Source organism: Erpetoichthys calabaricus, chromosome 1 (assembly GCF_900747795.2).
Source record: "Erpetoichthys calabaricus chromosome 1, fErpCal1.3, whole genome shotgun sequence".
NCBI classification, from domain to species: Eukaryota; Metazoa; Chordata; class Cladistia; order Polypteriformes; family Polypteridae; genus Erpetoichthys; species Erpetoichthys calabaricus.
Genome location: NC_041394.2, coordinates 320,152,848 through 320,169,810, shown reverse-complemented (window position 1 = coordinate 320,169,810; position 16,963 = coordinate 320,152,848). Strand labels below are relative to the sequence as shown.

General features: G+C 35.5%; 1 protein-coding gene across 7 annotated transcripts in view; it reads right to left on the bottom strand.

The window, feature by feature from the left end:
* osbpl8 (oxysterol binding protein-like 8) overlaps positions 1 to 16,963 on the bottom strand; it is a 268,722-nt gene that overhangs the window by 88,113 nt on the left and 163,646 nt on the right. For 2 of the 7 annotated variants that reach the window (XM_028818222.2, XM_028818230.2), the window contains exon 1: positions 10,249 to 10,493. The exons of the other annotated variants lie outside the window; for them this stretch is intronic. In XM_028818222.2, coding sequence (XP_028674055.2) covers positions 10,249 to 10,390 — 142 coding nt within the window. In that variant the 5' untranslated portion in view covers positions 10,391 to 10,493. Of the gene's footprint in view, positions 1 to 10,248; positions 10,494 to 16,963 lie in introns of those variants that run through there. 7 annotated transcript variants of the gene reach the window in all.

Here is a 16,963-nt window from a genome sequence, read left to right as displayed (position 1 = left end):
TGCCTTAGTAGGTCCATTGAGACATTCATGTGCCACTTTTGACTGGTAAACCCCTATGTACGATAGTATGTGAAAGCAGCATTAGCTGACATATTGCAGACCTTCAATTAAACCACTTGATAACTTTGTTGCAATAGTTCATTTTTGCAGAAGGCAGATGCTGGCTGCACAAGATATCTGCAGTCATCTAGATATACTGCCTGATACATAATAAATGACCTAATACTGGGGGGGTGGGTGATTTTTGACAGTGAATTATCAGGACAGAAGCTCTCTGTTTTCAAACTGAAAGGTGACAGAGCCAAAAGACGGACAAGCAGGAAATGTTACAACTCTTGTGTGCATACTATAGAGCTTCCTCCTTATAGCTTAATACAGCTTACACCCTACAATGGGTTACACACCGAAACATCAGGACCTGTAAGACACACTTAACAGACATTAGTTGGAAGTCTTAAAGTCACTCAAAATGGCCTATAGTTTTCTTAATGAATCAAGACATTAAGACTAAAACTGGAAAACAGGTTTGAGCCAATGATTGATATGTAATGTATTTGGAATGGGAGACTGCAATTCTAAAGCATATACCCTTATGTATATAGTGCCCTCAATGTGAAACCACATTCCCAACACTTAGTCACTCCTGATGGTATAAAACATTAAATTGGGAGACTCCATTTCTGAAGCATTTTTGAAAAGACTCATTACTCATTCTATGGAGTGTCATTTGCATTACTTTGAAAATAATGTATGATCTCTGATAAAGGTAGTGTAAGAAAGTGGAAAGTATGAAAATAATGGACTGCAGCAAACACTGCCATTATAAAGACAGAGCCTTACACTGTGACTTTCACACAGTGAGCACTCACAAATTTTTATATTATATAGCTTCTTTAGGAATGACAAATGCTTCTGAGGATTCTAATATCTTTCACACTCAATTGCTTGTTTTTTTTGTCAGCTTCACTGCTTCAGCCTACTTTGGCAGTCTCACAGTGCCAGCATGCGTAGTTCTGATGTAGTTCTGATGCAGTCAGATCTGAGAAGATGCAACTGTTGAGATAAGCAAAATAAATAAAAAGATGTAAAAGCAGCTATTTATAAATACTCTTTGTAGAATCTGCTGAGTCACGCTCCACCTGAAAAGCACTTGGAGTAATAACCTTGAGCAAAGGAAACTACACGTTTTTTTTTTTTGCTGTTGCCTCCATTTGGATGACTAGCACCATAAAATAGTGTTCATTTACAAGCATGACATGTGTGCACCTGGAGTCTGATCAGTCACAATGACCTAATGGAGGTGGAAAAATAAAACAAAGGAGTGCACAAATCTTCCAAAAAAGTCCGCTCTGTGGCTGCTTGAATGAACATGACTGAATCACATCAAACTAATCTAGTTAATCTGCACACCAGGCTACCGTAAAAAGGATCACCGTACCAGATAGCATAATGGACTCAAACCTCCATCTTCAAATTCAGTTTCAGTTTCAATGGACAGGTTCAGGCACAAAGCAGACATCAGCCCTGGACAGGGTTCAGCTCTAACTCAATCAAACAGCCAATTTAGAGCTGCCAACTTAATTAACATGTGCATATTATATGATATGGAAGGAAAACCAAAGTTACTTTATCATGGGCTGCTAAAGATGTCAGTCAGTCATATTCTAACTTGCTTTGTCCTGAACTAGTTTGTTGATTGATGGATTCATGGTTTTAACATGCTTTTAAGTAGCTTTCACAGGGCATGGTACCACCTTTTACTATTTTATATTTTTACAAAATTAATCAATAAATTACATTTTTATTTATAATACTTCATTTCTACAAGAAGGGCTATCAGAAGGCACTTTATAAAATATACAATAAGATTAAAAAGGGAAATGCCATATGGTTTATCACAGATAGTACATTCCAATGATTTTTATTGTACCAACTTCCAGAGAGTGTCATCACAAAACACTTATAAAACAAATTAAAAACAATCTGTTTATCTATCTCATTATTTACATGTTTATTTTACACAGTAATATTCATCATTAAAAAAAAAAAAAAACCTAATGTATTTTCCTTGCATATATCTCAGTAACATACTGTTCATAGATCTAAAAAAAGCCAGACAAGAGCAGCCAAGTCTCTTGTCTCTTAATAGTAAGAATTTATCCAAATTTAGTTAATCCAAGGTGAGCAAATGGGTTTGAGCAGTTCAATTAGAACAGCCTACTGTGAAAAACACTGAGAAAAATGGCCTCCTCCTTCCAAGCTGCTGAAAATGATCACCAGCCTACTAAATCGTTAATTATCACAATACAGACTTATTTGTCATACATCAGCAGCCACACTACTAGGCGTGGAATTAGATTCAATAAAATTTATATGGTGGCTATATATCACATACACTGTGTATATGTTACTTGAAATCTGATATATATTGAGTGAAATGTAGACGAAAAGTCTTGTTATATATATATAAAAAACTTGTTATATATTGAGGAGGGTGCTTTGACACAAGTACTGCAATTTCTATTGTCTTATTTTATCAATAATTAGACAATCTTTTTTCTTTTCATTTTAAGTTAATTTATTTTAAATTTATTTTAGTGCCTGCTTCTAAAACCCTACAAGGGAACACTAAATGCTTTTTTCTTATTTGTAAGAATATAGCTTGTGCAAATTTTATTCTTTTCCAGTGTAACAAGGAGGTTACCACAAACAGTAGCATGGCTACACAAATTCCAATAGAAAATGCTTTACAACAGTTTAGATTGAGTGTGTGAATTCATTTTAATTTTCACCATGTTACTGTAAAGAAATAGCTGCTATAGAAATGGATATGATTATTTTTGTAAAGTTTTAAATTAAGAATTAGTGCACCAAAGTAATTTCTTTTGTAAAGGGAATCCACCTTGTCTGTTGCAATGGCAATGCAAAAATGTCTGGCTGAATTCATAAAGTATTAGCATACTGCACATTCTTAATATGCAAGCCTGTAGTGCTCTACACACTTACAAATACAGTATAGATAAACTAACACACATAGAATACTCGTAATATTTCTGCATCCAAGTGTATGTATACTAAATTATTTTGGCTTTTTAAAAATATGAATAAATAACTTATTCATACTTTTTTATTTGGTTTAGTAGGCAAAGGAGAGGACAAAAAAATCCAATCAGTACAAAGTATCAGTCAATCCCTGAGCACCCCTGAAATTCCTGAAGTGTGAAACGAAGGACTGGGTATGTCTGGGGTTATAGCACATCAACTCCAGTGTTGAACGAAACAGCTTCAGCTAAAGGTTTAAACAAGAAGAGACTCTCATAAAAAGTGAGCTTTTGACCTTAATTTAAATGCAGAGACTACTGGGGCTAATCCTGCTAGGTCTATCATTATGAAGCCTGGCAGTTTAGTAGCTGTGTTACACTAGGTTAATTTATTCTAATGAATTTTAGTTCATGTATGTTCAGCTGTTTTGGGAATTCTTTGCTCTTGCACGTATAAAGTAGATCATTTATAATCATGGCAATGAGCAAGACCTCTATGACATTCAGGGTCACAGACATTAATATTAAATTTTTGTTTTAAATAAGCAGCATATTTATTTTGGTTAAGCTGAAGTAGAAAGTTCAGCTAACATTGAATAAATAAATAATGAAATTCCTAAAGGATGTGTTAATGCAATATATGTAAATTATTATAAAGTATCCTGGTCTTTTATATTACTAGGGGGCTCTGCCCCCTGCTTGCTTTGCTCGCCCACCGGGTCCTATTGCATAGCGCATCACTCAGACATAAAGTACGCAATAACATTATGATACATCCTTCTAATTCGGCTGGTGGAAGACCACACGGTGTTAACGGCTGCAGATATTCTACAGGATATTGTAAGGTGATGTTTTCATCTTCCGCACCATCACCACCAACTGTTTTAGCATAGTCTATTGATCGTTTCTCTGTGCTAGGATTGCCCGTGTACTCATTTCTTCTGTTGATAACCCTTCGGGATGAAATTCTTTAATAAGATTTGGACAGAATAAGTCTTCTTTTATTGGGTACTTAAAGTGAGGAAAACATAAAAATTTATAAGAGTGCAGGAACTGTGTCTGACAAAAGCGTTCACACAAATAAGAGGTGAGAGGACTGTGGGCGTGGTTGAAAATGGTTGAGAGGAGGGCGGGACTTGAAAAAATCTCTTGACAATAGTCTTGTCTCAAGATTTTCTTTTATAATAGAATAATAGAGAGATATTGTATAAAAGTGTTAGTCAAGTATATAAGAATATTTTGTGTCAGGTAGTGTGTGAAGTGACCACGGTACTGGATTTTAAACCACAAGGTTCCAGATTCTAGCTCCACCTTAGATACTCTGCAAGACCTCAGACAAGTCAATTAACCTGCTTGTGCTCCAATTGTTAAAAAAAAAAAAAAAAAACAAAAAAAACCAACAACCTGGAAACAGTTGTTAATGTTTTCTAATGTGCAAATCCTGATACTGTCTTTTTCCAGATTAAAACCTCAGAGAGCAGAATTATGGGAATGTTTCATTTTACTTTAATGCTTGCTTTGATCTCATGACTACACAATCCAGACCACAATAATTGGGTTTAGATGACAAATGTGTATTTTTCAGGGCTTAAATTAGTGTCAAATGACATAACAGTGTCAAGGATTAAGTGGATTTAAGAGCGTAATGTTATGCAAATAACTGCCTGCGCATACTGAAAGCCAAAATGATTCTACTTTTTCTCTTCTGAAAGTATATTGATCGCACAAGCAATGGCATTACTTTCTCCACCATGATAAAATACATACACCCAAAGAGAAGATGGAACTAAAGCCACCTGTGGAGCTCTAGGATGTTCACTCTGTAAGAATTGTGCAGAGGTATGTGACACAGGATGTACATGTTCTATATACAGAAAGTTTAAAATAATCATCACAAATTATTAAATTCAATTTAGAAGTTCATGCATGAACTGAAACATTATCCAGGGTTGGTACCTTTCTTACATCATGCTGAAAAAAAAAAACAAAAAAAAGAGTACACAACAAGACTAGACACCCCCCGTCAAACATCATTAAACGTATACTTAATTTAAGCAGTTAACTTGGCGTTATTTTTCATACTCAATGATTTTTACAAGGGCCATTTCAATATGCATCTGCTAAATGGTGGGAAAATGGATGATTCTAGATTCCACACTATGCAGGAGACTTGGCTTTGTTTTTAAAGACTAAATGCATTATAGAATGAGCTAAACTGAATCAATGGTATTATAACCAACTTCATATTTTATAGCGTGTGACTCTTAAACAGAGCAGTCTCCTAATATATCCCTCATCTGCAACATGGCATGTTCTTTATCAAGTGGGGAAAACTGGTAAGATATGACAAAAATGGAAAACACTGCCTCCAGTGGGTTTATAGCACTGTCAGCCCTCTTTATTTGCCTGAGTGGTGTTCCTTCTGCTGAAAGACTCTGCAAACAACACATTTTTTAAAGGAATTTTAAGTAAAGATGACTGGGTTTCAGTGAACAGAAAGTGGATAGCTGTTTAACAACACAGACTCTCGTTTACTACAGCTGATTATCCTCATCCAGACTACTTGGTCAGTCAAGTCAGGCAGGAATATATTGAAGGGCAGCAGCTCAACCTTCAAGCCCTATTTACTTATTTATTCAATCACTACTGGTTATCCATTAAAGACAGGTGGAAATGAGATTGATACTTGTTTACGTTTTAAACAACAATCCAGGAAAATCAGCCTGTCAGGATGCTTTTTGGCCAGCAATCTATCTGAATATGTTCCTATTTTAAGTGATCCCTTTACCTTTAATACGGTATTTTGTATTTTGTAAGGTGGACTCCTCAACTGACAAACTCTTTTGGCATTTCATTTTGAATTTAAACATGCATTGCAACATCTTCACTGGAACTGTTAGTAGAATAACGCAATCAGGATCTCCAAAGGGCTGGGCTTTCTTTAAGTAAACAGGCAGTGGTGTTCTTGTGTGTGGCAAAGACTTCATGTAAGATGGACACTGAATTCCTTGCATACTATAGTTACTTCAATATTTATTGAGCAATGTTGCAATTAACTGGCCCACAGGAATGAAGAAATCAAGCTTGGAATTTTGGCATGTTCTAATACTTTACAGACGATTTGTCAATTTTGGTAAAAAATGAAAATTATAATCATTTGGTTCATAGTTTAAAAATTGTGTATTTTTCAGTTAGTGGCTGAAAAAATAAATAGCGTTTTTAAAGCCAATTAATCCAGTGCATGGTCAAGCCTATTCAAGAAGCAGTGTGGTGAGGGTAGTAAAGAATTCTGGAAGGTGCTCACAGAGCTCAGGAACACATATACATAAGATCAATTTAGAATCAATAATCAACTTAACCAGAAAGTTTATGGAATGAGGGTGGAGAACCACAGTAGCCATGAGAAAAACCTATGCAGACACAAGGAGAGCATGCCAAGTCACACAGAACATTCAAACTCAAGATAGAGGATTTGTAAAGCAGCAGCACTAAACACCGAAACACAACACTACTACAAACTGAAATATGGAACATACAGTCATATGTAAAAATAAGTACACCCTAAGAAATTATTTTTCTTGTTTGATTTTTCTTGTGACAATAGTTCAAGCATCTATTTTTCTGAAACAGAAACCAGACTAGTTGTGAATATTTCTTCAGTTTTGTCTCCTCAACTGATTTGTGGTTAACCTCTCAGTATGGGCAATCCTCTTGCACTAAAAGGCATGCAATAGTGGGTTTATATTTAATGACACTCTAAGGTAACCACTCTGCATTCAGGTTGCAATTTTATAACCAATGACACTTGAAGATGAAACACATGCATGCAGAATTGAGAGACCTGTTAATATTTTCACAAGCTAATCTTGCACATTTGTTCAGATGTAAAGTATCTGCCGCCAGAGGACAATTACTTTTACTTGAACTCCTTCAGTCATGCTCCACTTTTTGAACAAAAACAAACTTACTGCAACACGGGCTTTAATGTCGGATTAGAAAAAGTCACCTTCAATACTACTAAAGGACAGGTGGGGAAGCTTTATTATCTTCTGGTTCTGCTCATCCTAAAAAGTCTTTTTTTCTGTATTCTTCCAGCCCCAAAATGTACAATATGTTTCACGGTGTCTTTTAATAAACTTTAGCATGTTGATTGCTAATACTGAACACATACCAATGTAAAATTACATTTCATTTTATTGTTACAGCAAATAAAAACACCACACAGCAATAGAGGCACTAAGAAATTTTTAACATAGACAGGGCTTTTACATAAAGTCTAAAATTGAGGAACAGACAAATATAATTTTAAGCATAGATAGATAGATAGATAGATAGATAGATAGATAGATAGATAGATAGATAGATAGATAGATAGATAGATAGATAGATAGATAGATAGAAATTGCAGCCATATAATAATTAAAAATAAACTGTAGTAAATGGCACAGTTATCAAAAAGTGATATGAGCGGCCTCAGTAATAGCTCTAGCAAGAGAACTCTGTGATTAAATAATATGTTTTCAGCCTTGAATTGATTCTAGATATGGCAGAAAAGTTAAGCTATATTTCAGTGCTTTTTTTCATACTGTATTTAGACCTGTATAACATGCTTGTCTTTTAAGTGAAAGTATGATTATTTAGAAAAAACTTTATTAATAGCTAATTAATGGCTTTTTCTCTATGATTACAGTGGCTTTGTTTGGTTTTAATTTTTATATTTTCTGTATTTTCTGATGTTTTAAGTTTTGTTTATAATGTGTTTTTTTATTTATTGTTTGTTCAGTGTTCTTGAGTGCTTAGTAAGGCGCCTTGTATAAATAAAATGTATTATTATTATTAATATTATTATTAATAAACAGATATGAATGCTACTATATCAAGTCAAGAATGAAACACTGCACACCTCCAGCTTAGCTCCGACTGCACTTCCAGTATGATATAGACTTTTTTCTTTTATCTTCTTTTGTTGTTTTTTTTTTTTTTTTAATATTGCCACTTGATGATAGACTTTTTAAGACTGAAGCAGACAGGACTTAGAATAATAGAAAGATACACAGATAGACAGAAAAATATATAGACAGTAAATAAAGACAGCAGTGCATAAACAATATATATCAATATATAATATGCTTAAAAGTACTATATGAAATGATTTAATGTATAAATAGGAAAAGTGCAATGCAGAGACTGCAATACACAGACATACCAGTGTAGTTATTAATTATATTTAACAATGATTGAAATAAATGGTAATAAATATGAAAGGTACAATAAAAATAAAGACAAAAAATATACAGACTGACATAAATCAGTGAAACATATAAAACAGAAATTTAATAAGCAGATGTGCAGACAAACAGATATACAAAGGGAAACTAATAAAAAACATGTTTATTCACATTATTTAGCAGCACTCTGCTCAGTTGTCCCAGGTCTACATAAACATGTAACAATCAGGCCTAACTATATGTTATATGTCATTTTTTTCTGTTTATACAAATAACTGCCAAAAAGTTTAGAACGTTCAGATGACCTCATGCCACTGTTTAGGTAAAAATATGGCGACAACAACTACACCTAAGACAAATGACTATCTTCACTACATTGCAACTCGGTTTAGTTTAGAAGTGATTTTTTTTGAAGCTGCAAATGGCTTAACTTCCCCTTAACCTCTAACCTTACAGAACATATTGATGCCTATACTTCATGACGCACACTGAGATCTCAAGATGCAGGCTTCCTTACATTTATGAGATTAACTAGTGTGGGAGACACAGCCTTTAGGTATAGGGCATTTAAACTCTATAATGATCCACCTACCAATATTAGAAAAGGCCCATTGGTCTAAGCATTAAAAATCAAGGCTATATATTTACTCCTTACTTTAGAACAGTATACTCTAATTAGAGCTGTGTCTGAAGCCATTTATATTGGTCTGTAATGATTATAGCAATCATTTTGATCACCTGCATTTTCATTCTCACCATCTCCCTCTACCTGATGTTTTGTAGTGGTACATAACGTCATTGAACTTTAGATAAAGATATCCCCCTTGACCTTGGGATTGGACATCAAAGTAGACGAATTACTGTCATCAATGACAAAGCTAACCACCTTAGTTTTATTTTCTTATTCATTTTATCTGTCTATCACTATGAAGTCAGGTGACAGCAAGGAGAAACTGTATATACTATATATTGTTTATCCTTTGTCCACTACTATCTAATATTAGTTTAACATACTCAGACTTTCCCATTTTTTGAGTAATATTCAAGATTTTAAAGAATCTAATGTTAAAATACAGTACATATATTTGTATCTCTATGTTTTGGTACACACATTGCAAGGTTTCGCATTTCATTTTATAATATATTGTGTTTACATTTTATCGACAAATGTTACACCATTCAGGACTTAGAACAATGTGAATTGAGAATTAAGACAACTTGAAATTGGCACTGAATGACAGTACCCCAGGATATCTGGAATCACATTAAGGGTTTGTTACTTCCTGCCTTCCACCCAATGCTGCAAGGACAGGCTGTGGCCCCTGCAACCTTGAACTGAATTAAGCAGGTTTACTGCTGGATTGATTAATGTATGAATATACTGTGAAAATAGTATAAAGTACCATACACATATACATGCAAATGTTCAATCAGTACTACTATAGTCAAACTATTTTTAAAATTTTAATTAAAAATGCATGAAGTAGAAACACTTTAAACAAAGCTTCAAAAACTAGAAATATTTAATGAAGCACAAAACAGAGAACAAAAGTCACAAAGATAAGTTAGCATAAGAGGGTGTGGGCATAAACTACATGTCATTTACAGCTGTGGGGCACAGAGGGTCCTGCAGCTTTGGGGAGTGGAGTGAAAATAAGACTAAATCACATGCATTCAACATTCACAAGTTGGATAATAGCCCTGGTGACTGAGTGAGTGATTGGCACACATGCCAAGTGTAATCTGCAAATGTCTAAAGGAGAAACAAAGCAATATACAGTAAATGAAAAGCAAAACCAGGAGGCTAAGTGTGAAGAAGTACGCACTTCTCATAAACAAGAACTCTTCAAATTCAAACTGATGACCCATCCTGGTGTTACGTGTGCCTGCTTCCCACAGTCTGACAGCGAGGTTCTGACATAAAACAGATTACACAGAAGAAGGATTCAATAAAAAGAGAAGAAAAAGCTAACACCAACCTGGCAGGTTTGGGGACAGCTCATTGTATCCCCCAAAAGAGGCATTCCGAATCAGCCTGCGCCCGTCTGGCCGGGGAGGCAGCACCACTGTCACCCCAGCACAGGTGGAAAATCTCCTTCGCATGGGTACCTCTTCTTTCATCTGTGTACGAGATTGGTTTGCCCTCAGACAGATGGAAACAGGAGCTAATAAAGCAGAGCTTTCCTCCGAACAGACACTAAGCAGCAGCCCTCAGAGTGAATGCTACCATGCACGCGCACTTGCTTGCTCACTCGCTCACACTCACACGCGCTCTCTCTCTCTCTCTCTCGTAACCGGACACTCGAGCAGGCGAATCGGCTGATAGCCCTCCTCTGCGTGCGTGTCCAGCTTCTTCAATGGGACTGAAATACCTTCCCCACTGTAGCTCTGAGTGAGCTTAGATGAAAAACTTAATTTATTTTCAATATTGCCACTTGATTACAGTTTTTTTTTTTTTAAATCTAAGGTAGACAATCAAATAAACAGATATGAAAGCCACTATTAGAGGCAGAGTGACAGATAAATAGATATTTGCTTTATGTAGTGAATTTCATATCTCAGTGGTACATTACATAAATAGATAAAAAGGGATTTTGCTTCTTTTACATGTCAGCTCCTTGTCCTCTGCTGTACTCCTGCATTGGTGACACACACACAAACACACACAGAGGGAATCTGTCACAGCGCACATCATCAGGGCACTCAGTGCAATGTCAGCTTCTGCATCTCACTGACTACACTTCAGTCCTTTTGATGCCAGTTTGTTTTTCGGTTGTAAAAGCACTCATGACTGCTAGGTTTTTATTCCCACTGCGGGATGGAGTGCAACGGTTCGGAGTAGATCTACACTCCAGTTGTCAGGCTTTGCAATGGTTGTTGTGTTAACCTTCTGCCTCAAAAAGTAAGTTTTCCTTGCCTTTCACTAGTGCCACAGGTGATAAAATATTTTTGCATATTACAGTTTAGGGCTGAGTAATCAAGCTGTGGAAAAAACATAGAAGTAGATATTCAGAATCTGTTTGTTACATAATCTTTAAATAAAAGTGAACAAAAGCTAGAGGAGAGGCATATAATGAGACACTAACACAGTGCTAAAAATGTATACGGTTTATGCAGACTATGGATGGAATTGGTCCACACACACAAAAATAAATTAATGTGTCAAAAGAGAACCAATAATGTGATGGGCATATGGGACAAAAGGTGCTAGGGAGTAAGACTTAGCAATGCCATGAAATTAACAGGTTACAACAGATTGTCCTCACAGGAGGGACTACAGAAGACAAAAGCCTTTATTCTTCTAACAATCTTTTATGCATTTCTACCTAAAAAGTCTAAATCAAAACATATTCCTGGAAGGGTTCACAGCATACTCCATGTGTTCAGTGTAAAGCAATAATTATTGAAATCTGTAAAAAGAAGGGTATATGATTTCATTAGTGAAACCTGCCTTTATAACTAGTATTTTAGATGACTTGCATCCCTTTTCATTTTATTTTTATTGATGCATATATTTTGATAATGATGGATAGTTTATCAGCTCTTAAATTCCAAGTTTTCTTGTTTGTATCATTTTTTTTTTATTATAAAGGGTATGTAGGCTCTCTACTGAACTAATTTCCCTAGAATACTTTGTGTGTATTTCAGTTATTATGCATCACCCACCCTTTGCTTCTGGGCTCAAAATCTGGTATGGCCACTTCCTGTGTAGACTGTGCACAGTCTGCCATTACCTGTGTAAGTTTAACTCCTATACTCGGAATTTCCTCCCACATTTCAAATCAGTTATAGATTAGGTTAAGTGGCGGCTCTAAATTCGACCAACGTGAATGAATGTAGGTGTGTGCGTGTGTGAGTGAGTGAGTGTGTCCTGTGATGGGCTGACACCCCAAACAGAATTGGATCCTGTCTTTTATCCAGTGCTGCCATAATAATCTTATGTGATGTCTAAAGTTCCTTTTGATGCAGTCTTTTTTAAAGGCACTACACGAAATAGGGATTTTCAGAGGACACTGAGTCTGAAAAATCACGGTGGTAGAAAACAGGGAGGTACACTTCATTCCATGTATGCTCAGTTAAAGTCAAAAGGACCCTGAAACAGACATTTTAATGGAAATGCAGCCAGACATTAGCATCTCACTCCTGATACACATACAAAATCAATCAATATCCAAGATTTCTGTGTGATTGGATGGGTGGGTGTTCAGGTATGTTTACATAGCGATAACTTTCTTGTGCTATATTAATGAATATCACTTTTACTGCTGTTGCATCAAAACAGCAACAAAATGAAGAATGGCACGTGGGAGATGGCACTGCATTATGAAACCCTCACACATGTTTCTCAGCTCTTGTGTGCTTGGATTACTGCATTAGTAACAAAGGGCAAGAGTTTCTAAGTCACTATGGGGTTACTGCAGTTTTAGGAGCACCAAACTGCCATCACTGGAATTTTAACATTCACTTTCAACTGTTGACATCCTGAAATGTGGCTTAAGTGAATAAAAAAAAAACACACACACACACAATATGCAGTAGCCTGTTTAACCCGAAGGATAGATTTTTATTGATCTTTAAAAGGAAATATAGAGGAATCGATTTCATTTACTCATAGCAACTGAAAATAACATTTTAAGAAATTTGTACCACAGTATGCAGTCATTGATGCACACATACACAGAAATTAAACTGAATATAAAAAAAATGTAATGGTTGAATGTACTGTGTATATGTAGAAAGAAACTGTAGGCAACAAACTGAGATGTTGGAGAAGCCCACATATGAGGAAATTCACACCTTGTGTAAAGGAGCTGTGAAAAATAAACACTAGACTGGGCGGTCAATGAAGTTTAAGACTGTGAAGTATATGCAATGAAATAAATGACAATGTAGAATGATCTGAGTGACTGGAACTTAATCAAAAAACTTGCTTTGTGCAAAAGCAAGTCTAATTAAGCTCCATGGAAAGTATGTTGCTTGAACTATAAGACTGTGTTTATACATAAAGACTGACTATTTTGCATAAACTTGCCTGAAAACACTCTGTGGGTAACACAAACATGGACTTCATTCTTTACAAACACTCAGTCTTAATTTTATGCTTTAACATTGACAGTAAAGGAAGGCAGATGGCAGGGAAGCCTTCTACTGCTCAGAACAGGGAGAAAAAAAAACATAATGAGCAGAACAGCATTGGAAAAGTGTCATGGTGAACAACTACCTTTGGGGCTGGCTGCAATAGTGTATTCAATGAGGATCATTGAAATGTTAATGACTATGTGCAGATGGGCACCCTGGTCATCAGTTTCTAATTAGTCTCTAAGTGACCTCAGTTGACTAGTGGCACTTCAAAGAGGAGAGTCAAAGTAGGCAGGAGTCTGTGAGTAAGCCTGGGGAGACTGTGTATGAGCAGCCTAATAGACGCTAAAGAAGTGAGGTAGTCTGCCAGGTTGTGGTATAAGCAAGGACACCTAGCAGCATTTAAGTTACAGTTCAGAAGGCAGAGATGCTGTGCAAGGGGCTTTGGTTCAAAAGGAATAATACATATTTCTAAAAGCCTTGAAATGGCAAGATTCAGAATTGAAATTCATGCTGCACAGAACTCACGTCAACACCCAGAAGGAAGACTTATGTGTACAGCAAGGACTTCAAGTTCCCAAGAGACTGTTTGTTTATTAACACTTAAATAAATATTGGTAATGTAGTAGTATATTTTATTTTTGAATAAACACGCTTTAAATGAAATATGCCCCGACACTGATGGGCTGCACTGGAAATTACAGGATTGCCAAGACAGCCTCATAGAACCATATAGTTTCCGCTGCTGGATAATTGAGTTTTAAATAGGCAGTGGCCAAAGAAAACTTGGAACTCCTTATGTAGAAAAGGGCTATGCCATTTAAGCATTTATTCATTCATTATTCATTTATTCAAGGCAGTTGTGATGGTGCTAGAAAGCAGACATTAAGAACTAACTGTTTTGGAGACTTCCCAAAAGACCACCTAAACGTTTAAAGGACTATAAATTAAAAGTCACTCCTTAATGTGTAGACAGTATAAAGGAATAAGAAATATTTCTTCAAATGGGACAGTGTTATCTGACAGAATTTAACTTAAGATGTTTTATTTTTGACTATGTAAATATTTCAGCACTCCTAAAATGAACATAGTGAAAGGACTAGTACCCCACACCAAGTCATATCATAAAAAATTCAGATAAGACTGCAATGATCCTTTCAAAGCTTTTGATCATCCATATATTCTGATAAAGATGATAAAACAGTGACATTGAGACATGCCTTTTTTGGGGCAATGCTACTGAGTTTCTCTAAGGAACTCAGCCTTTTCAGTTCTGAACACAAATACTTAATTAAATTCAGAAAAATATAGTTCAACCAGGCAATTATAACAGAACTCTACTAACCAAATGAAAAATAAAATACATATATATTGTTCAGGTAATGGGCGATTTAGATGACAAAAAAGAAGTAGGTGCATCCTTGATGTTCAAAGGGATAACCTAACACAACATACTATCCCTTTTTCCAAAAGCTCTTATTCCATTAAAGGACTGTGGGGTTCCAGAGGTTCTGGATATGTTAATGATAGTTGTTTTTTTTTTTGTTGTTTGCTGTATAGTTTACCTTTTATCCTCTGGATTGGGGGGGTGGTCACCAGTTTCTCTAAGCAGTTCACCCATGTGCAAGTCTATGTCATTCCTAGGTATTATGTATGTGATTTAGACTGAGTTGGCTTCTTTTAAAGAAACCTGTACTAATTGTTGTTTGCTGTTTAGTTTACCTTTTATCCTCTGGATTGGGGGGGTGGTCACCAGTTTCTCTAAGCAGTTCACCCATGTGTAAGTCTATGTCATTCCTAGGTATTATGTATGTGATTTAGACTGAGTTGGCTTCTTTTAAAGAAACCCGTACTACAAAAGGTTGTCTTAAGTTTGCGCAAAAATAAAGGGAAGTTTATCTCCAAAGAACAGTGTTTTCTTTAGTGATTCTTTAACAAAACTGCTGGGGTTAAATGTTGACATATTTTATAACTTTCAGTCTTGTTTTCACTTCTACAATCAAGATACTCATACTGTATTTACATTGTATACTGAATCAAACAATCACTGACTTCTTTTTTCATGGTTCCTTCTCAAAAACAAATCTTTGCCCTTTCAAAAAACAAAACTATTATAAGGCAGAAATTGTTAACCAATTGTAAGTACATCCACCGAAATGACTAAAGGCCATGTTACATTAAACAGCTTTTTCACCTATTGTCAGTTGTAGCCTTCATTTACGTAATCTTAGTGAGTCAGAGGCAGTCAGCAGTGGGTTCCTGTGCAGGCCAGTTATGTAAAATAACATATCCAGCAACTCAGCCCAAGTAGTCTGCAACTCGCTTCGATAAAAATCAAACATGTTTGACTTTGTCTTTAGTTGTAGGGGAGGGCTCTGTCTGCAGAAGAGCTGACAACCAATGAATGCTCATCTGGAAGTATAATGCGTATAATGCAGTGACAAAGCATAAGGAACACTATCAGTGGGTGTTGGTTTGTGGGTTTCCGATGGGATGGTGACTTTATTCTCTTTTTGATGTTGCTCTTTTCTTATCCTGTTTTCCTTTTTCCTCTCTTTAAAAAATAATGGTTTACAAAAAATGGAACAACAACATTATTTCTATAACACATTCTCATACAAAAGATGTAGTTCAAAGTGCTTTAACAAAACATAAAAGAAATAGTTAAAAGCAAAAAATAAATAAATAAATAAAGTTAGATAATCGTTATAATGAATAAATAGTATTAAATAAACAATGCGCACTTACATAAGGGAGCTTTGGATTACAAGAGAAGCTCGTCTGTCTGATGTCTCATGTTTTAAATACCACAACAGAATGAAAAAATTAAAAGGGCAGAGATTGTGGCTGAACTTTCTGTACCAGTTAACCATTCATATAGCACCAGCAGCACATCATTGCGTGTATTATAGAGGGACGAGAACAAGTGCGCTAGAAGGTCAGTAACGTGGTCACAAAATTTGACATGCCCAGCAATTATCAGTTGTGTAAATTGCCATGGCCCAGCGATTTTCAACTTCAGTCAGCAAGTCTAACATATCCAATGACTAGAAGTTGCATAATTTGACATTGGCTTACGGGAAGTCTTTAGTTTTGTTGAAAATTTAATTTGCTGTAAGAAGCTGTCCAAATTTTATACTAATGAAAAAAAAATTGCAAAGGGATAAAAAAAAAAAAAAATAAGAGACTTAAACTTAAACTCTGCGAAGCACAGCTTTCACATTTGAGGTAAGGCTCGCAATTCTGGTCACAGTGCCATAAACACTGACAAAGCTTTGCTATAATCTGGACAGAGAAGAAAAAGGATGTAGACTGAAGTTGTCATAGGGCTTAAAGTAGAATGAAGCATTAAGTCTTCACCAGAGAACTTTTTCTCATATACCATTGACAGACTAAAATTAGTGAAACTAAATATAAAAGAAAGACAAATAATTGCTGAAGCCCTACCACATCTATGAACAGTTAAAAGTATTATTAACACAATGATGCACAAAGGATATATAACAACTGCATAAGACATTGGGGAAAATGTGCTTGATGATGGCAACAATGTAAATGTTATGTAAAATGCTATGTAAAATGTTATGTTTCTGTGGTATCCTCAAATCTAAGTTA